This window comes from Macaca thibetana, chromosome 11 (assembly GCF_024542745.1).
Source record: "Macaca thibetana thibetana isolate TM-01 chromosome 11, ASM2454274v1, whole genome shotgun sequence".
Classification (NCBI taxonomy): domain Eukaryota; kingdom Metazoa; phylum Chordata; class Mammalia; order Primates; family Cercopithecidae; genus Macaca; species Macaca thibetana.
The window spans coordinates 118697404-118718867 of record NC_065588.1 but is presented as its reverse complement, the minus strand read 5'-3'; the positions used below and the strand labels follow the sequence as shown (position 1 = coordinate 118718867).

The 21464-nt window shown below is 44.7% G+C and overlaps 1 protein-coding gene across 5 annotated transcripts in view; it reads left to right on the top strand.

Moving 5' to 3' along the window:
* CLIP1 (CAP-Gly domain containing linker protein 1) overlaps window positions 1-21464 on the top strand; it is a 111013-nt gene that overhangs the window by 8449 nt on the left and 81100 nt on the right. For 3 of the 5 annotated variants that reach the window (XM_050747832.1, XM_050747827.1, XM_050747831.1), the window contains exons 3-7: window positions 8973-9097; window positions 11157-11379; window positions 14816-15013; window positions 15567-15670; window positions 18597-18657. In XM_050747832.1, the coding sequence (XP_050603789.1) occupies window positions 8973-9097; window positions 11157-11379; window positions 14816-15013; window positions 15567-15670; window positions 18597-18657 (711 nt within the window). Of the gene's footprint in view, window positions 1-8972; window positions 9098-11156; window positions 11380-14815; window positions 15014-15060; window positions 15671-18596; window positions 18658-20258; window positions 20292-21464 lie in introns of those variants that run through there. The other 2 variants (XM_050747829.1, XM_050747828.1) reach the window with 2 other exon arrangements.

Here is a 21464-nt window from a genome sequence, read left to right as displayed (position 1 = left end):
CCGCCTCCTGGGTTCAAGCGATTCTCGTGCCTCAGCCTCCAGAGTGGCTGGGACTACAAACGTGCGCCACCACGCCCAGCTAATTCTTTGTATTTTTAGTAGAGATGGGGTTTTGCCATGTTGCCCAGGCTAGTCGTGAACTCCTGAGTTCAGGCAGTCCACCCGCCTCTGCCTCCCAGAGTGCTGGGATTACAGGCGTGAGCCACTGTGCCTGGCCCTTGTTAACTTTTTTTTTTTTTTTTTTTTTTTTTTTTGAGACGGAGTCTCGCTCTGTGCCCCAGGCTGGAGTGCAGTGGCCGGATCTCGGCTCACTGCAAGCTCCGCCTCCCGGGTTCACGCCATTCTCCTGCCTCAGCCTCCCGAGTAGCTGGGACTACAGGCGCCCGCCACCACGCCCGGCTAGTTTTTTGTATTTTTTAGTAGAGACGGGGTTTCACGGTGTTAGCCAGGATGGTCTCGATCTCCTGACCTTGTGATCCGCCCGTCTCGGCCTCCCAAAGTGCTGGGATTACAGGCTTGAGCCACCGCGCCCGGCCAAAATAATCGAAAAGACAGAAGCACCCGCTTCCGCAGCGAGCAGGGTAATTAAATTTGTTTTTGTTACCGTAGATTATTGGGGAACATGTGGTGTTTGCTAACATTAGTAAGTTCTTTAGTGGTGATTTGTGAGATTTTGGTGCACCCATCACCCGAGCAGTATATGCTGCACCTAATAATTTGATTTCTTCTATTTTTCTCCGTCCTCTTACTGGTGACTTAGAACCTCAAACCTCTGAGCCTGGTTGTGACCTTGCATTTACATTGAGTGTTTCTTCATTACCTACTTGGGGAATTCTTGGGCTCTTTTAGGATGGGGGTTTGTGCTCTGGGGAAGTTGTTCTTTACCTGAAATCCATTTGTCTTGATTGCTGATGGAGCAGTTAGTGGCAGGATTTGCTGTTTTGTATGGTCCACAATTGAAAAGACTCCAGATAGTCACATTTAGTTAAAAGTCCTTTTGGCTGAATCTTGGGATCTTTTCTGACACAATGGATTTTACTTGGCTTAATTCCTTTGCGACAAGGTTTGCTGCAGATTTGAATTTTTTTTGTTTTTCTGATTTTAGTTTTTTTTTTTTTTAATTTTTAAATCAAGATGGAATCTTGCTCTTTTGCCCAGCTGGAGTGCAGTGGCATGATCTCAGTTTACTGTAGCCTCTGCCCCATGAGTTCAAGCGATTCTTCTGCCTCAGCTTCCCAAGTAGCATAGCTGGGATTACAGGCACCCACCACCACACCCAGCTAATTTTTTTTTTTTTTTAGACCAGGTTTCACTCTTGTTGCCCAGGATGGAGTGCAATGGTGCAATCTCACTGCAACCTCCCCCTCCCGGGTTCAAGCGATTCTCCTGTCTCAGCCTCCCGAGTAGCTGGGATTACCTGAATGTGCCACCATGCCTGGCTAATTTTGGATTTTTAATAGAGACAGGGTTTTTCCATGTTGGTCAGGCTGGTCTCAAACTCCTGACCTCAGGTGATCCGCCCGCCTCGGCCTCCCAAAGTGTTGGGATTACAGGCGTGAGCCACCACGCCTGGCCTGTATTTTTTTTTCGTAGAGACGGGGTTTCACCATGTTGGCCAGTCTGGTCTCAAACTCCTGACCTCAAGTGATCTGTGCACCTTGGCCTCCCAAAGTGTTGGGTTTGCAGGCGTGAGCCACTGTGCCCGGCCAAGTTTTTTTTTTTTCATTTTTCAGTTTCCCAGAAGTTCTGAACTTCACCCAGTATAACCTTTTAGGATCGTCCGGGAGGGAAATACAGAGCACCTCATGCTGCTGCAGAGAAGCTGCGTTCGGCAGCGTTTTCCTGTTTGTGCACAGCAGACTCAGTGCGGTCACGTTTTAGCGGGTCATTGTTGTCAGTGCTCTTCCTGCTGCTTGCTTTCAGTTATGAGAAGGTTCCCGAGTTTTCCTTTTGAGGCTTGGAAACACAGGAGACCATCTACCTGCCTGTCCGATCCCACGCCTCTGGTCTCGCTGTCCATCCTCCTCACCTGTGTCCTGTGGCCCTAACTGCTTTGGGTCAGACCATCATCATCTTTACCTGGACTTGCGGGGCACCGTCCATGCCTCTTGCCTCGTCTCTCCTCACTTCTATTCTTTGCACAATTACAGAGAGGTTCAATTAAAATGTCAATTTGGCGATGCTGTTCGCTTGCCTGAAATCTTTTTAGTAGCGCCCAGTCTGCCTGCACCGTTGGCTTTGATTTTCACAACGTTTGGAGCGTTTTCTGTGGTGCTCAGTAATTGGGCAGTGGTTTCTTTTTGTAAACCTGAGCCAACATCTTAACCCCAAAGGTGCCAAATTTGGTATCTGTCTAGCCTTGAGAACTTTGTGTAGGCTGTTGGGGCTTGGGAGTTTGGAGCTTTTCTGTGCTGAGGAGCGCATGCCACTGCTTTGGGACTTGGGTAGAGGGAGGTTTGACCACACAGGCCTGAGTCCTGAGCGCCAGTGTTGTCTTACTACTGGATCCCAGCTCCTAACTTAACAACTTGATTGTCCCCGTGAGTTCTCTAAGCATAATCACAAAAATATCTTGAGCCTCAGACACTTGGTAGTGTATGATCTTTTGTAGATTTAAAAAGCAAACTTTGCTAATATTTTGGTCAGTGGGTGCCATATACAAGACTGCTTCTGGTGAGTAAATATTCTGCATTTTATCTACCCCCATGGTTAGAAGAGGTGATTTTTTTTTTTTTTTTTTTTTGGAGACAGAGTCTTGCTCTGTTGCCCAGGCTGGAGTGCAGTGGCACGATCCCAGCTCACTGCAACCTCTGCCTCCCAGGTTCAAGCAATTCTCTTGTCCCAGCCTCCCATGTAGCTGGGACTACAGGCATGCACTACCCTTTCCAGTGTCTTGATATTCTTGGGGTCTGGATCCTGTGGAAGCTCAGATGTCTTTCAGAAGCGGAGATTAAGTAGTTCCGAGACATAAAGTGCAAGTCAAGTATCACTTCTTCGTCTTTTAGCCAAAGCGTCTATTCATAATTACGCATCTTTTGTTTACCTGTTTGTTCTAGGAAGAGTTAGACTTACGAGAGGGTATCTGTTATATGTCATTTGCTCTTGTCACATTTATTTTTAAGGGGATTTATTTAATGTCACCTGTTAGAGATTGGGAGACTCAAAATGATATCATAAAAGGAACAAAGTAACTGGGACTGTTTAGAGAAAATATGATGGCTTTATAAAGGCAGTGTTTTTTTTTTTTTTTTTTTTTTTTTTGAGACGGAGTCTCGCTCTGTCGCCCGGGCTGGAGTGCAGTGGCCGGATCCCAGCTCACTGCAAGCTCCGCCTCCCGGGTTTACGCCATTCTCCTGCCTCAGCCTCCCGAATAGCTGGGACTACAGGCGCCCGCCACCTCGCCCGGCTAGTTTTTTGTATTTTTTTTAGTAGAGACGGGGTTTCACCGTGTTAGCCAGGATGGTCTCGATCTCCTGACCTCGTGATCCGCCCGCCTCGGCCTCCCAGAGTGCTGGGATTACAGGCTTGAGCCACCGCGCCCGGCCAAAGGCAGTGTTTTTAACAGTCTGCAGTTCATTCAGAAAATATCCTGAGCGTCTGCTATGCACTGGAAGTTGTTCCAGGTGTTGTAGATGTGGCACCAACCAAGACCAACACATCGTGATCTAACGGGGCTCCTCATGGCATTAAAATAAAAATCGAAACTCCTTCCTTGGACCTGCAGTGCCCCTTGTTCTCTGGACCCTGCCCACCTTCCCGACCTCTTGTCCTTCTCACCCCCGTTTCTCACTCTGCTTCAGCTACACTGGCCCCTTTGCTGTTTCTTTTCTTTCTTCTTCTTCTTTCTTTTTTTTTGAGACGGGTTTTGCACTGTTGCGCAGGCTGGAGTGCAGCGGCACCATTTCGGCTCGTTGCACCCTCTGCCTACAGGGCTCAAGCAATTCTCGCACCTCAGCCTCCTGAGTAGCTGGTACTACAGGTGTGAGCCACTACAGCTGGCTGAGTTTTGTATTTTTAGTAGAGACAGGGTTTCGCCATGTTGCCCAGTCTGGTCTCAAATTCCTGTCCTCAAATGATCTGTCTGCCTTGGCCTCCCAAAGTGCTGGAATGACAGGCGTGAGCCACCGTGCCCGGCCCCCTTTGCTGTTTCTGAACTCCCAGACTCATTCCCACTTCAGAATTTGTTGTTTCTTCTGCTTGGGATGTTTTGTCCCCGGTGCCGCTTGGTCACTCAAGTCGTGGCTCAAATGTTACCTCCTCAGGCATCCCTTCCTTGGCTACCCCAACTAAAGACACCTTCTATAGCAGCATCACACTACCCTGTTTTATTTTTTTCATAGCACTCTTCACTAGTTGAAATTGGCTTTCATTTTTTTACTTGTTTATTGTCCATTTCTCCCTGACCAGAATTTAACCTCCGTGAAAGCACAGAAACTTTCTCTCATTCACTGTCACACCCACAACGCTTAGGACAGTGCCTGGCGCATAGTAGGAGCTCATTAAATAGTGTGGAGAGAATCAGAGGGTTTTGAATACAGTCGTAACTTTATACCCATGAAGGGGAGAGTAAAGTATGACATGCAGAGGTCAACTTAGAACCAGTGAAGATTTTACCCTTCTCTGTAGGGGAGCTGCTGGAAGGTCAACTGGCCCTTCACTGGAGAGAATTATATTACTTGAGGTAATCAAAAGTGGCCAGACTTGGTGGCTCACGTCTGTGATCCTAGCATTTTGGGAGGTCAAGGTGGGTGCAATCAGTTGAGATCAAGAGTTTGAGACCAGCCTGGCCAACATGGTGAAACCCCGTCTCCACTAAAAATACAAAAATATTAGCTGAGCGTGGTGGCGGGCGCCTGTAATCCCAACTGCTCGGGAGGCTGAGGCAGGAAACTCTCTGGAACCCGGGAGGCGGAGGTTGCAGTGAGCTGAGATCATGCCACTTGACTCCAGCCTGGATGACAAAGCGAAACTCCGTCTCAAAAAAAAAAAAAAAAGTACCAGTGCTTTGGCTCTTTCATGTCACAGGCAATTAAGTTTTAAGTGAGGCCTACATTTGTATTTGGCAAATACTAGCTAACCATGTTGATTTATTTTATTTTATTTTTTTAATTGAAATGCAGTGGTGTGATCTTGGGTCTCTGCGACCTCCATCTCCGGGGTCGAAATGATGTTCCCGCCTCAGCCTCCCAAGTAGCTGGGATTGCAGGCACCTGCCACCACGCCTGACTAATTTTTGTATTTTTAGTAGAGAGAGAGTTTCACCATGTTGGCCAGGCTGGTCTCAAACTCCTGACCTCAAGTGATCTGCCCGCCTCGGCCTCCCAAAGTGCTGGGATTACAGGTGTGAGTCACCGTGCCCGGCCCCCATGTTTACTTTTTAAAATAAGCCGTTTATCTTGGAATATGGCAGATAAGAAGCCACCTTATAAGACTGCTTACAAAATTACTGTGAAACAACCCCTCTCGTTTTATAGCTTTATGCACTCAGGCACTGTGAGATTAAATGGCTTGCTGAGAACTGGATAATGAAGAGATGAGAGTCCAGAGAGGATTGTTTCTGTTTCCTGTTTGTAGACCCACTCATTAACCCAGCAGGAATTTATCAGTGTTTTTATTTTTCACAGGAGCTTACAGGAAGGATATTTGTTTCTGTTCCCACAGCATTTTGTAGAAACCTCTGGATGCACTTCACACTTTTTACAGGAATTTCTTGTCTGAATATTCTTGTCTATCTCCCTTAGTGGCCAACGCTGTATTCTGTTTATCTTTGTTTTTCAAGGATCCAAACACTCAAGAAATACATATTGAATAAATGAATGATAACTTAAAAATCTGAGGTTTGCTAAAGCATAAAAATAGTAGCTAGGGTTTTTTTTTTTTTTTTTTTTGAGTTTCTAGTTTAAATTAATTCTGTCTTTAATAGTGACTTTTACCACAGTGTTAGGAGTTATATGCTAACATTCTGAGAGTAAAGAGAATGAATTGTTTATGTTTGCCATGGGAATCTATCTTTTAGTTTCTTTGTTTTTGAGACAGGGTCTCACTGTCTTGTTCAGGCTAGAGTGCAGTGTCATGATCATAGCTCACTTGCAGCCTGAGTAGCTGGGATCACAGGCTCATGCCACCATGCCTGGCTAATTTTTAAATTTTTGTAGAGATGGGGTCTCACTGTGTTGCCCAGGCCAGTCTCAAACTCCTGGCCTCAAATGATCCTCCTGCCTTGGCCTCCCAAAATGGTGGGATTACAGGCATGAGCCACTGTACCTGGCCTTGTTTTTTGTTTCAATATTAAAAATGTTTTTCTTTAATCACTTAGATATTTGTCTTAGAACATAGATTTCTTAGATATGATTTGATCATAGTGGCTTCTATTTATTGTCAATGCATTATTTAATGCTTCTGTTTCCTGTACGTGCATGTACTAGACTTTTCTGCATTGTCTGGAACACATGAGAAATAAAACCTAACTTTGTAAAGTCCTGTTTAAATGCATAAACATGTTTTTTGATTGTAGAATGATTAAGTAGAAAAACATTTGATGATTTTAGGACTTCATGTGACTTTCTGTCTCCATAGAATAATTACTGATTTTTTACAGGGAAATGAAAAATACATTTTATGTTATATGAGTGAAGAGTTCCACGTTTGGTGGGAGAAAAAATATTAAAAACCTTTCTGTTCTAGGAACTAGTAATCATTCATTTCAGACAAACTTTGTGACATGATTTTTTTTCAGGATACATACAGATTTTTCTTCTGCATTTAGAGAAATAGTTGCTAATTTGGTATTTGTGATTACTTTTTACAAAGCTGATCTGAATGAAGCTTGTAGTTTGCTTGGAGAATTACTGACTATAGCCTGTTAGGTGTCTCTTGGAAAAACAATTGTCATGACAGTAACTTCGACTCACCCCCAAAGAATTTAACACATTATCTGAAGAGGCTACATCATCTTTAACCAATGTGCTGTGTCGTGCTCACATGATGCTGGCTGGACTGCTGCTCTGAATGGTGTGGTGTGGGAGGAAGGAGAAAATTCAGGCCAACTTTCTTTACTTTCTTTTGACTCAACTGCAGTAAGGCCAATTTTATATAGGTGACGATTTATGTATTGGTACTAACTAATGAAATTATTAAAAGATCAAATGTGTCAAGTCTAGAACTAGTACTCTTTTTTTTTTTTTTTTTTTTTTTTGGAGACAAAGTCTCACGGTGTCACCCAGGCTGGAGTACAGTGGCACAGTCTTGGCTCACTGCAACCTCCTCCTCCCAGGTTCAGGCAATTCTCATGCCTCAGCCACCTGAGTAGCTGGGATTATAGGCGTGTGCTACCACATCCAGCTAATTTTTGTATTTTTAGCAGAGACGGAGTTTCACCATGTTGGTCAGGCTGGTCTCGAACTCCTGGCCTCAAGTGATCCACCTGCTTTGGCCTCCCAAAGTGTTGGGATTACAGACCTGAGCCACTGTACCCAGCCTAGGAATGATAATTTTAATAGTTGTGAAGAAACAGAGAGCCTCACTGTGGAAAATAGCAAGAGTCAATTATTATTATTTTTTGAAACAGTTTCTTGTTCTGTTGCCCAGGCTGTAGTGCAGTGGTGTGATCATGGCTCATTGCAGCCTTTGGGACGCCGATGATCCTCCCACGTCAGCCTCCCAAAGTGCTGGGATTATAGGCATGAACTTCCACACCGAGCCGATTAGTTTTTGAAGTCCTTTTTTTTTTTTTTTTTTTGAGACAGAGTCTTGCCCTGTTGCCCAGGCTGGAGTGCAGTGATGTGATCTTGGCTCACTGCAACCTCCGCCCCTGGTTCAAGTTATTCTTGTGCCTCAGCCTCCCAAGTAGCTGGGACTATAGGCGTGAGCCACCACACCCAGCTGATTTTGGTAGTTTTAGTCGAGACAAGGTTTTACCATGTTGGCCAGGCTGCTCTCAAACTCCCGACTTCAAGTGATCCACCCACCTCGGCCTCCCAAAGTGCTGGGAGGCGTGAGCCATCGTGCCTGGCCTATTTACTTTTTTATTTTTTTGAGGTGGAGTCTCACTCCGTCGCCCAGGCTGGAGTGCAGTGGTACAATTGCGGCTCACTGCAGCCTCAAACCCCTGGGCTCAAGCAGTCCTCCCACCTCAGCGTCCTGAGTAGCTGGAACCACAGGCTCACACCACTGTGCCCGGCTAATTTTTTTTATTGTTTGTAGAGACAGGGTCTTCCTTATGTTGTCCAGGCTGGTCTCGAACTCCTGGGCTCAAGCAGTTCTCCTGCCTGGGTCTCCCAAAGTGCTGAGATTACAGGCACGAACCACTGTGCCCAGCCACAAGTTTGTTTTGAAGCAGAAGCATTTCTGTTAGAAAAATAAAATAAGGTCCAAGAGTGGTGGCTCACGCCTGTAATCCCAACACTTTGGGAAGCTGAGGTAGGCAGATCACTTGAGCCCAGGAGTTCAAGACCAGCCTGGGCAATATGACGAAACCCTGTCTCCACAAAAAATACAAAAAAATTAGCCTGTTTGGTGGTGTGCACCTGTAGTTTCAGCTACCCAGGAGGCTGAGGTGGGGAGATCCCCTGAGCCCGGGAGGTCAAGGTTGCAGTGAGCCATGATCGTGCCACTGCACTCTAGCCTGGACGACAGAGTGAGACCCTGTCTCAAAATAAATAAATAAATAAATAAATAAAGTGTTTTCTAAGACAAGGAATAATGAACTTGGTGAACAGCCTTAATATCTACATATTAGATTGGCTATCTCATTATTACAACATATTAGGCATCAAATCACTCTGGTAATATAAGTCAGGTAAGTTTCTTTGCCAGACTTCCTTCAAGAGAACTGTTAGAGTCAAAGAGAAGCTAAAGCAAAGAAGTTGCTGGTGGAAATGGTGGAATGTAGTACCTAGTTACTAGTTGGAACCACAAATGATTAAGCTGTAGAGTAACGTTCATCTCTTGATTTTAACCTTCTCTTCTTCCAGGTTGGTGGCACTAAGGCTGGTGTAGTCCGGTTTCTTGGCGAGACGGACTTTGCCAAGGGGGAATGGTGTGGTGTGGAGTTAGACGAGCCGCTTGGGAAGAACGATGGCGCTGTTGCTGGAACAAGGTTGGTTTGGCGTTGTGCAACATCTTGTGTCACTCTTGTACGTGACGATGCTCAAGCCAGTCTCACCAAGTGTGTATCATAACATGGAAAGGTGTGTTCGGAAGAGTGGCACTTTTATTTCCTGAGACCCATCCGCTGATTTGTTTTCCCCACACTAAAACTGGGGCTGTTCTTCTGACTGTCTCCGTAATAATACATGACAGTAGATTCTCAACAAGCATTCTGTTTATTTTTCAAAATAGAAAGCAAATACGGTGTTATCTGTCTGGCTTCTGTCCCTTTTAATAGGAGTTGACTTCTGAAAGAGTACCTGGGCATCTGGGGTGTGGGTGGGGGTAGAAGGTAGCCACCTTTGTTAGGGAAAAGAACTGCAAAACGTGTCTTCATATTTGATGAGAATTCCATCCTGCGGCAGGAGAACAGACCAGCAAGTGGACTTCTTCCATTGTAAGGATAACCCCGTTCTGGTTTTTTTTTTTTTTTTTTTTTTTTTTTTTTTTTTTTTTTTTTTTTTTTTTTTTTTTTTTTTTTGAGACAGGGCCTCCCTCTCTTGCCCGGGCTGGAGTACAGTGGCGCCATGTTGGTTCACTGCATGCAACCTCCGCCTCCTGGGTTCAAGCAATTCTCCTGTCTCAGCCTCCCAAGTAGCTGGGATTACAGGCGTGCGCCACCATGCCTGGCTAAATTTTGTATTTTTAGTAGAGATGGGCTGTTGCCCAGGCTGGTCTTAAGCTCCTGGGCACAGGTGATCCGCCTGCCTTGGTCTCCCAAAGTGCTGGTATTACAGGTGTGAGCCACTGCGTCCGGCCTGGATAACCCCGTTCTTGCCTGGCAGACACAGGATGGGAGTACAGTAATGCACACAGATGCAGAAGGAATTTCCACTCTTCTCTTCAAAATGTTTTGAAGGCACAGGTGTTGTCTGTGATGCATTATTAGTAGTATATAGTACACTAGTGAATCACTTGATTAGTAAAATGTGGTAGTTAACATTTTACTTATAAAACATAGACAAATTGGTTATAAGCAAATTAATTATAGAGAAAAGGGCTTTATCTACCACATACAGTAATTATGACTTATGGAGATAAAGATCTCTTGGAACTGCAATGATTACGAAGCCATCTTTTCTTAATACTAAAGCATTGTAATCCTTTAGAGTCATGACATTGCCCATGTCAGTCCGAAAACAGACATTACTAGTTAATATTTCTCCATGTTTACTTTTTTTTTTCTTTTTCTTCAATGCCGTTTTCTTTTTTCTGGGTCTTCTCAATGCTATACTTGCAGAATACTTTATCTTTTTTATTTTTTTTTGCATATTTTTATTGAAACAAACATTACAAATTTTCAACGAATCTTTTTTTTTTTTTTTTTTTTTTTTTTTTTGAGACAGAGTCTCACTCTGTTGTCAGGCTGGAGTGCAGTGGCGCAATCTGGGCTCACCACAACCTGTGACTCTCAGGTTCCTGCCTCAGTCTCTTGAGTAGCTGGGATTACAGGCACGCACCACCACGCCCAGCTAATTTTTGTATTTTTAGTAGAGTCTGGGTTTCACCGTGTTGGACAGGATAGTCTCGATCTTCTGACCTCGTGATCTGCCCACCTCGGCCTCCCAAAGTGCTGGGATTACAGGCGTGAGCCACCACGCACAGCTCTTCATGTTTACTTTAATGGATCTGCCAAAGTTAGGTGCCTGTTGATTTCCTTTCCCTTTGGCACGGTTTTATTAAATGGGCTTGCTCTATTGCTAAACTCCTCTGCTGTACATTTATCAGGTTGTGGAAATATTTATTTCCTTTATGTAGAATCTCAGCAACAGGTGAGTAAACCTGACTTTGTGTATCATATCGTCACCAGTGTGTGTTCTAAACCATCACTGAAGCTGTTAGTCAGCCTGCATACACGTGACTGCTACATGCTGGTGTATAACCCCAGCTTAGTGGTCGAATTTCCAGGAATCCCGCCTTCAGTTAGGAGTTGGGAGAGCATTTTGGTTATAGTTATTATTTCTTGTGATTAAGTCTTTTTTTGTTACTGTTCTTGTTGTTCTCTAAAGGTATTTTCAGTGTCAACCCAAATACGGCTTGTTTGCTCCTGTCCACAAAGTTACCAAGATTGGCTTCCCTTCCACTACACCAGCCAAAGCCAAGGCCAACGCAGTGAGGCGAGTGATGGCAACCACGTCCGCCAGCCTGAAGCGCAGCCCTTCTGCCTCTTCTCTCAGCTCCATGAGCTCAGTGGCCTCCTCTGTGAGCAGCAGGCCCAGTCGGACAGGACTAGTAAGCCCCCTTTCTCTACCTGCCTCCACTTCCCAGGCATGACTAAGGCCCGTGGTCAGTGCCCCTGCTTTGCTGCTTTGCTTGTCCTTGTGCTGAATGTTGCTCACAGCTTTTGCTGTGAAAGTCCTTGCAAGTAAGTTTTGAAAAAGGTAACTCCAGCAAGAATGCATTTTTTGAAATCAGAAAGTGCTTTTAATCGTCCCTTTCATATTCTTAAAAGCTTAAAAATGCATGTGTTCATGGTAAATCTGTGTAACTACTGCTTAGTCTAACACAGGGGTCAAATTATTTTCTATGAAAATATTTTAGGACAAAATGATAGGAACATTGGCGAGATCCTTTTCTTCAAGTCCATAGATCTGTTGCTCCCTCTCTCTTTTTTTTTCTTTTGAGTCAGGGTCTCACTCTGTCACCCAGCCTCAACGTCCCAGGCTCAAGCCGTCCTGCTGCCTCAGCCTCCCCAGTAGCTGGGACTACCGATGCACACCACCACGCCTGGTTAATTTAATTTTTTTTTTTTTTTTTTTTGTAGAGAGAGGGACCCACTCTGTTGCCCAGGCTGGTCTCGAATTCTTAGGCTCAAGCGATCCTCCTGCCTTGGACTTGCAAAGTGTTGGGATTTACAGGTGTGAGCCACCGCTCCCAGCCTGTCTTTCTCTTTGACTTCAAATAATTTTAGGAACTGAAGTGTTTTGAGAAAAGGTGTGTCCGTAGGATTTTAATATTAATACAACCTAACCTACTGGAAGCAGTTAGTGTGTGAAGCGTCCCTGACTTGAGCCAGAGGACACTAAAGGGAACTTTTGGAGCCGGAAGAGGATAGTAGGAAAGCCCTCTTCTTCCATCTTCTCCCAGTCCCTTTCCCTCTCTCCCTCTTTTTCCTGTTTAGAGCAGTAAAAATAGAATCACTAGCATTAAAATAGGCAACATCTCATTCTGTTTATTAAGGTGTTATTAGGGTCAAAAGCCTTGCCCATAAGTTTATTTCCTAGAAGTGGGGCAAATACTGTTTAAGTTAGAAATGGCGGCATCAGACTCTCCTCAGACTGAGTTCAGGTCTCCTCTGGGTGGTGAGGAACCACAGGCCAGGAACTAGGATGTTGCGTGGTGCTATGGGGAAGAGGTGGTTAGCCCGGGATCTCACGGTGCCTGCTCTTCCATTGTCGTCGGGCAGAGAAGGGACAGGTGCTGAAATCTTTACGTGGGGCTGTGCTCCTCTGCCAGCCATCTAGGCTTTCTTCTTCTTTGTTAGATAGAATAAGTACTGCTCAGAGCGTTTCCATTTGCACATGAAGAGAGAGAGGAATTACTTTTATGAGAAAAGCATGACAAGAACAATGACATGGAGAAGAACCCCAAACCCCTGTGTTCAGACAGAGCTTTGTTTAATGTGGGTCGGAAACTCTGATATGGACAGCTTGCCTCCTTTGCTGTTCTAGGAACAGTTCCATGGAAGGGTCTATTCTGGATTAGAAATTCTTTCTTGAGTAATTTTTATTACCTTGTAATTGTGTCCATTTGTTTGGGAAATAGCAAGCTCTCCCTGCTCCCACCAATCTCTCCTCTTACTTTTTGGACCAGTGCTCGTACCTCTTCGCTCACCTCATGCAGTGAAAATTGACGAGAGACATGAGTTTCTGTACCTGTGAGACAGCTTATTGTTGTGTCTTTATGGTTTCTAATCCAAAAATCACCGTAAAATAGTATGACAAAGATACAGAGGAATTGGAAGTGTCATTTCAATTATTTTGCTCAGAAATGTATTTCTGTTTTAGAAAAACAAAAATTGAAAAAATATTTAATTCATTCTCTGTTTTTATTTTTATTTTTTATTTCTTTGAGACGGAGTCTCACTGTTGCCCAGGCTGGAGTGCAGTGGCGTGATCTCAGCTCACTGCAACCTCTGTCTCTTGGGTTCAAGTGATTTTCCTGCCTCAGCCTCCCAAGTAGCTGAGATTATAGGCGCCTGCCACCATGCCCGGCTACTTTTTGTATTTTTAGTAGAGACGAGGTTTCACCGCGTTGGCCAGGCCAGTCTTGAACACCTGACCTCAAGTGATCTGCCTGCCTCTGCTTCCCAGAGTGCTGGGATTACAGGCATGAGGCATGAGCCACCACGCCTGGCCAATTCATTCATTAATAACCACAATGACTTAGTGTTACTGTGTGTGCTGCTGTTGGACTCTACACATCTAGTCGAGCCTTGGAATCTTATTTCTCATCGCGAACCTCATTTCCTGTGCATGTTGATTTTTGCATCATACTTTCTTTTCCGTCATGGGAATAGCCAAAACCCAGCTTTGAAAGACGTGATGTTATTGAAAGGACTGTAGGACAATCTAATGATGAGACTGAATTGCCTCGAACTAGTAGTTTCCATAGAGTCCAGCAGATGTCGCTGTGTTTCTCTTGAAAATTAAAAGCATCCTACAGTGCACTGGTGAGTTTGCTCGGCACCCTGGGGCATCTCTGCACATGGTTGGGAGCCACACATTTAATGTATTCAGGAAGAAATACTAGCAAGAGAAGGTATAATTTAGCTATATAATGCAATTGGAAGGTCAAGGTCAAATGGTTAAAAAAGACAACAGGAGTTACTTCCTAGTATGTTTAAGTAATTTCAAGAACTTTGACTAAATGAAACAGCAAAGGGCAATTTGGGTTCGATTGGCTTCTTTTGTAGTTCTCAAGTTGCCGAGTTATTAATTGAGGAAAAATCCTTGCTGTAAGTCTGCATCCTGTACATCTTGCAGCAAGGGCCTAAGGAGACCGATGAAGAGAAGAGCTTTCAGGCGACAGCTGCAGCTCTGACTGCAGAAGATGAAGTCAAGGCTGAATTGGTCTGGAGCCAGCAGTGGCTGAGCAGATGGCCTTTGGTGCAGTGGCTCGCACCTGTAACCTTAGCACTTCAGAGTTCGAGAACAGCCTAGCGAACATGGCAAAACCCCGTCTCTACTAAAAATACAAAAATTAGCTGGGTGGTAGTGGTGCATGCCTGTGATCCCAGCTACTTGGGAGGCTGAGGCAGGAGAATCACTTGAACCCAGGAGGTGGAGGTTGCAGTGAGCTGAGATCGCACCGCTGCACTCCAGCTAATTTTTGTATTTTTAGTAGAGATGGGGTCACACCATCTTGACCAGGTCTCAAACTCCTGGCCTCAAGTGGTCTACCCACCTTGGCCTCCCAAAGTGCTGGGATTACAGGCGTGAACCACTGCACATGGCCGATCTCTTTACATTGACGTATTCTTTGTAAGATTTATAGACAGAAGGCACATGCTGTCTTGTGTGTTTGAAGCCTTTCCTAATCCTGGCCAGCCTGCCAACTGGAGCAGTGCCCTTGCTTTGCCGAGCAGATGCCCGCCATGCATGCATCACGCCTCCCTCGCTTTTCTGACAGCATCATCGCCCTTCACTTCTCTAACTTTCCTTTGCAGTTGACTGAAACCTCCTCCCGTTACGCCAGGAAGATCTCCGGTACCACTGCCCTCCAGGAGGCCCTGAAGGAGAAGCAGCAGCACATTGAGCAGCTGCTGGCGGAACGGGATCTGGAGAGGGCGGAGGTGGCCAAGGCCACGAGCCACGTGGGGGAGATAGAGCAGGAGCTAGCTCTGGCCCGGGACGGACATGACCAGGTGAAGTCTGGACCTTGTTGTGGAGATAGTGATGGTTTCTAAAGCTGCTGAGGAGGCCGAGAAGCATACCCGGTGCTTGGCACCGAGGAGCTAGTCTTGAGAGCACTGGAAATGGGTGTACATTTCTTTGCTGTGCTTGTTTGAAAGCTACCACCTGGGGTGCCAGTTTCCATGATCACAGAGATGAAGTTTTGTTCTTGATTCGACCTTAGTGTCTGGTCTTTGTGTCGGGTGTTAGGCCAGCTTAGTTACTAGGGCCTTAACAGTGATTATAGCTGCTGTTTGTGGATTACTCTTAATATGTGTTTCAGCTTCAAAAAAGATGAGGGTTGTTTTAACATTGTTCTTTATCACTTTAACGGTGTGGTTTTTCATCATCTATCTTCCAGGAAAGCTGTGGAGAATAACCTATTAAAATAGAGAAAGCATTTTAACATAAGGTTTTAGAGTAACGCCCACTCACCATGGTGACCCACAGCTCTTTGGGGAAGTATCTCTGGGTCTGTGTCTTGGTCAGAAATAGTCCATTTACTGACACTCTTGCCTTCCCCAGCATGTCCTGGAATTGGAAGCCAAAATGGACCAGCTGCGAACCATGGTGGAAGCTGCGGACAGGGAGAAGGTGGAGCTTCTTAACCAGCTTGAAGAGGAGAAAAGGTGACCCCAGACTGTTTCCTGGTGCAGTTGTAGCCTCCCCCTGCCCTTTTTTTTTTTTTTTTTTTGGAGACAGAATCTAGCTCTGTTGCCCAGGCTAGAGTGCAGCAGTGCAATCTCAGCTCACTACAACCTCTGCCTCCCAGGTTCAAGCGATTCTCCTGCCTCAGCCTCCCAAGTAGCTGGGACCACAGGCACACGCCACCACACCTGTCTCTAATTTTTTGTATTTTAGTAGAGATGGAGTTTCACCACGTTGCCCAGGCTGGTCTCGAACTCCTGAGCTCAGGAAATCCATTCGCCTCGGCCTCCCAAAGTGCTGGGATTACAGGCGTGAACCACCGTGCCCAGCAGCCTTTTCATTTTAAATGACTTTAGAAGAAAATTTCCTATTAATAATCATGTTGTTATCAACCCTCAGGACCAAAGGAATGACTATATGTCCAGCAGAAAGTGAACTCTGCCATACTGTGTGAAGAGGATCTGCTTTGATTCGACTTTTTTCAATAAGTTTGGAATCATTTAGACATGGCCTGATTGACCGGGCACAGTGGCTCACGCCTGTAATCCCAACACTTTGGGAGGCTGAGGCGGGTAGATCATGAGGTCAGGAGTTCTAGACCAGCCTGGCCAAGATGGTGAAACCCCGTTTCTACTAAAAATACAAAAAAATTAGCTGGGATTGGTGGCGGGTGCCTGTAATCCCAGCTACTTGGGAGGCTGAGGCAGGAGAATCCCTTGAACCCGGGTGGCAGAAATTGCAGTGAGCCAAGATTGCGCCACTGCACTCCAGCCTGGGTGACAGAGTGAGACTCTGTCTCAAAAAGAAAAAATAAAGACATGGCCTGGTTAATATAACCTATTTCTTGAGCTGTGATGCATTCCAGACCTACTCTGGAGGGTCGCCTTCATCAGAGCTGTGGTGGCCATTCCCAACCGGTTTTCACCTGGAACCAGTTTCCTGGTGAGAGGCTCTTCTAGGTCCAAGTTACCTAGTGTTTATGAATTGTGTTATGTCTGGTGAGTGACATAAGGTCCCTGTACTTGAGAAACTCAGGCCTTATTAGGAAAACGAAATTCTCACATGTGGAACGATGAGAGAATTGTAGGGGTCAGTACGAAATCAAATGTTAAATGGTGTGAGACACAGACTTAAGTTTGGTTCTTATAAAGGGTACTTTCAGGCCGGGCGTGGCACCTCACACCTGTAATCCCAGCACTTTGGGAGGCTGAGGCAGGCAGATTGCTTGAGTTCAGGAGTTTGAGACCAGCCTGGGCGACACCCTGGCAAAACCCTGTCTCTACTAAAAATAAAAAGAAAAAAAGAAAAATTAGCTGGACGTGGTGGCGCATGCCTGTAGTCCCAGCTACTCAGGAGGTGGGAAAATCACCTGAGCCCAAGAGGTTGAGGCTGCAGTGAGCTGAGACTGCACTTCAGCTGGGCCACCAGAGTGAGACCCTGTCTCAGAAACAAACAAAGGAACTTTCTTGAGGCCGTGAACAGACACAGTCTCTGAAAAAAGTGTCTGCATGGAAATCATTTGAACATCCCTGGGTTATGGGACATTTATTTCTTTTGGATTTAATGCCATCTTCTGTCATTTCTGGTAACAGGGACTTAATTCAGTAATAAATTAGTATTGCTCTGTGCTTATCCCAGTCATAAGCAATGTTGTCAGGGGTCATAGTGAGGTACAATACCATCTCTTACTTTCTCACTGGAGAGAGAAACACTATACGTAGGAAATTCTCTTCATATTTAAAAAATGGCTGCAAGTAAACAAGAGACAGTGATAGACCCTCTAGGCCCTTCTGAATTCCATGGCACCAGTTCCATTTGCTTCTGTTCTTTTTTTTATAAAAAAAAAATGTATGGCTAGCTGCGGTGGCTCATGCCTGTAATCCTAGCAATTTGGGAGGACAAGGTGGGCGGATCACTTGAGGTCAGAAGTTCGAGATCAACGTGACCAACGTGGTGAAACCCCATCTCTACTAAAAATACAAAAATTAGCCAGGCCTGGTGGCAGGTGCCTGTAATCCCAGCTACTTGGAAGGCTAAGGCAGGAGAATCGCTTGAACCCAGGAGGCAGAGGTTGCAGTGAGCCAAAATTGCACCACTGTACTCCAGCCTGGGCGACAGAGCAAGACTCCGTCTCAAAAAAAAAAAAAGCCATTATTATCTTTTGAGACAAGGTCTCACTCTGTCACTCAGGCTGGGGTACACTGGTGTGATCATGGCTCACTGCAGCCTTGACATCCCTGGCTCAAGTGATCCTCCTACCCCAGCTTCCCAAGTAGCTAGGACTACAGGCACGTGCCACCATGCGTGGCTAATTTTTGTAGAGATAGGATTTTGCCATATTGCCCAGACTGGTCTCAAACTGAGCTCAAGCAGTCTGCCTACCTTAGCTTCTCAAAATGCTAGAATTACAGGTAGCTTATTTTATTTTATTTTTTTCTTTTTGAGACAAGATCTCACTCAGTTGCCCAGCCTGGAGTGCAGTGATACGATCATAACTCACTGCAGCCTTGACTGCCTGGGCTCAAGCGATCCTCGCACCTCAGCTTCGCAAGTAGTTGAGATCACAGATGCATGCTGCCACACCTGGCTCATTTTTAATTTTTTTGGTAGAGACGGGTCTCGTCATGTTGCTTTTAAACTCCTGGCCTTAAGCCATTCTCCCACCTTGCCCTCCCGAAGTGCAGAGATGCATTTTTAAACTTATTATGTCTCTAAGGCATTTATTGCTGCTCTCTGTTTGAATTCACCAGGGTAGTGATGAATTCAAATTGCCTCCATCTCCCAAATTGCTGGGATTATAGGAGTGACCTACCATCCCCAACGTGAATTTTTTTTTTTTTTTTTTTTTTTTTTAAGGCTGTGTGTTACTTAGTTTCTTAAGTGTTTTGTTTGGGTTTTATTCCGCAGGAAGGTTGAGGACCTTCAGTTCCGGGTTGAAGAAGAATCAATTACCAAAGGTGATCTTGAGGTAAAACCCCTTCAGCTCTCTTAAAGCTTTGATGGGTATCACTATTCAGAACATGAGTGAAATAATGCACCAATCGAAATGAGCGGCCAGAGCAGTCAGCTGAGGAAGTGGCAGGGGAAACCCTGGCCTCTCTGGCCAGGTTGGCTTCTGGGGGTGGCTTTGTGGTGACGGTGCCAGTCCTTGAGCCTGTGATTGTGTGTCCATGTCCTGTGGCAGAGTGAAACTTGCACTACTTCTTTCTCGTGCTTCACAATTCAAAACCATGAATTGGATTTCATCAAGTCATAAATCTGGCAGTGTGTCCTCAATTTAAAGCAGTCCTAAGTGAGACTGATGTTCCTCTAATGATTAGAAAAGGCATTTTAAATTTGGTCATAGCGGTCCCTAACAGGCCGGGTGCAGTGGCTCACGCCTATAATCCCAGCACTTTGGGAGGCCGAGGTGGGTGGACCACCTAAGGTCAGGAGTTCGAAACCAGCCTGGCTAACATGGTGAGACTCCATCTGTACTAAAAATACAAAATTAGCCGGGCATGGTGGCGGGTGCCTGTAATCCCAGCTACTTGGGAGGCTGAGGCAGGAGAATCGCTTGAACCTGAGAGGTGGAGGTTGCAGTGAGCCGAGATGGTGCCACTGTATTCCAGCTTGGGGGACAGGACGAGACTTTGTCTCAAAAAAAAAAAAGTCCATAACAAAGCTTTTTTTCTTTATCTCAACTTTGCTTTCCAGTTGAGCAGGATAAATCCTTTTATAACCCTATAAAAGGAATATGTTGTAATTGTTGACGTTTTTAAAAAAAGTAATCGGCAGAGCAAAAACTAAGAACACTTTATATTTCAGCTTCTTTTATTTCATGGCATTTGTAGAATTCATGGATTTTCCTTTAGTGTCAGGTTTCTCATCCCTTTTAAACAATGTATTCATATTAGTTTTTAAATTAGATACCAGAATTAAATGGTTTTGATGGTTTCAAGCCATTGCTAGATATATGACAAATGTAAATCATTCAGTTTTTCACATTTTCCAGATTTGTGGTCCTTTAATCTACAATATTTTAGTAAAAATTGTACTTAACTGTGCATTTCCCAAATATGCAGTTTTGCTACAATTTTAGAGTCTGTCGGCTGCCCACACCGTGCTTAAATTTGAGGGGTCCTTCCAAACAGCAACTCTGATTTCTTTGGAAATAAATGTGTCTTTACAGTTAACAAAGCAAGGAGGGGGGCATTTCCTGGGTTCTAGTTTTATGGGTCCCAGAATTTAATGGTTCATTAACAATGTAATAGATATCTTCTTCACTCATTTCATATACAGCCACATTCCTTTAGTCAATTTTTGTGTTGTTCTCATCCATTTAAAAACATCCCAAAGTCTCATTAGAAGTTTCATGTCATCATCTAATTCATATGAAATACAGCCTATGGTGTCTTGGGGAGGGTCCAGTTAAAATAATTTACATCAGCACTAGGCTTGTATAGTCTGTCTGATAAACTTACTTGAAATTAATCAAATAAAGTTATCTTGAAACCCTAACACATATTGAAGCTTTATTGGAATCTCTTTTTTGTTGTTGTTTAATTTTTTTTATTTTTTTACTGATAGCAAAAGAGCCAGATTTCTGAAGATCCTGAGAATGTAAGAGGGCACTTAACTGTGTGGATATTTCCCTTGTTAACAAAGATTGATCACAGATTAAAATGCTTATTGATATACTCAAACACTAACTGCATAATCTGACCTTGGGACATTGACCTTAATGTTTCTGTGCATGTGGCTTTCAAAGCAATTACGTTTATATCCTGAAGAAATTGTATATAATGACTAAGCTCCACACATTCATGTGTTTAATGAATAGGTCATTATTTGCTTTATAAAGAATTTTGCCAGAAAGGGGGGAAAAAGTCTTTTGTCTGGAGACCTGGCCTTCTTCACTTAATTCATAATGTCTTCTAATTTTAGTGGAATTACTCCAAAAGAGATGATATCTGACTGGAGCATAAAGCATTCTAGATGTGGAGTTGTGGGAATTCTGGGGAAGTTTCCAAGTTGTCTAATTTTACTTCCCATAAGAGGAAAGGGTATCGTGAGGCTGGCTGCTGTCCCAGAGCTGACTGGCTGCCTTTTCAGTGTGCCCCCGCCACTGGCCAGTGCCTGCCAATGCAGCTGATGAGACATTCAAACTTCCATTTGTTTCTACAGTATGTTCCTTAGTTGCGAAACTAGAGGCAAGCATTTGTCAGTGAAGACACAGTATGTTTTAAATTGTTGTTAGTGAAGTGAGAGTTTTCTAGCTGTAGCATTACTAGGCATGCAGGTGTTTTATTTTTCTTCCTCTAAGTTCAAACATCCAGTACAAGTTCTTGCTATGTGGTCTCTAGAGCACTGCTTCCTGGTGTACCCTGCCAGCTGTGCTGCTGGTTGTAAAGAACCTGAAAGCATTCTGCTTTGATTTATTGCCACATAAGAAGGAAATTAAAGAATGACATTACTTCCTACCACCTCCTGGCAGCTGAAATAGACAGCTCAAGACTAAACTTTTGGCCGGGCACTGTGGCTTACACGTGTAATCCCAGCACTTTGGGAGGCTGAGGCGGGCAGATCACCTAAGGTCAGGAGTTTGAGACCAGCCTGGCCAACATGGTGAAACCCCGTCTCTACTAAAAATAAAAAAATTAGCCGAGTGTGGTGGCACACGCCTGTAATCCCAGCTACTAGGGAGGCTGAGGCAGGAGAACCACTTGAACCCAGGAGGCAGAGGTTGCAGTGACCAGAGATGACGCCACTGCATTCCAGCCTGGACAAAAAGAG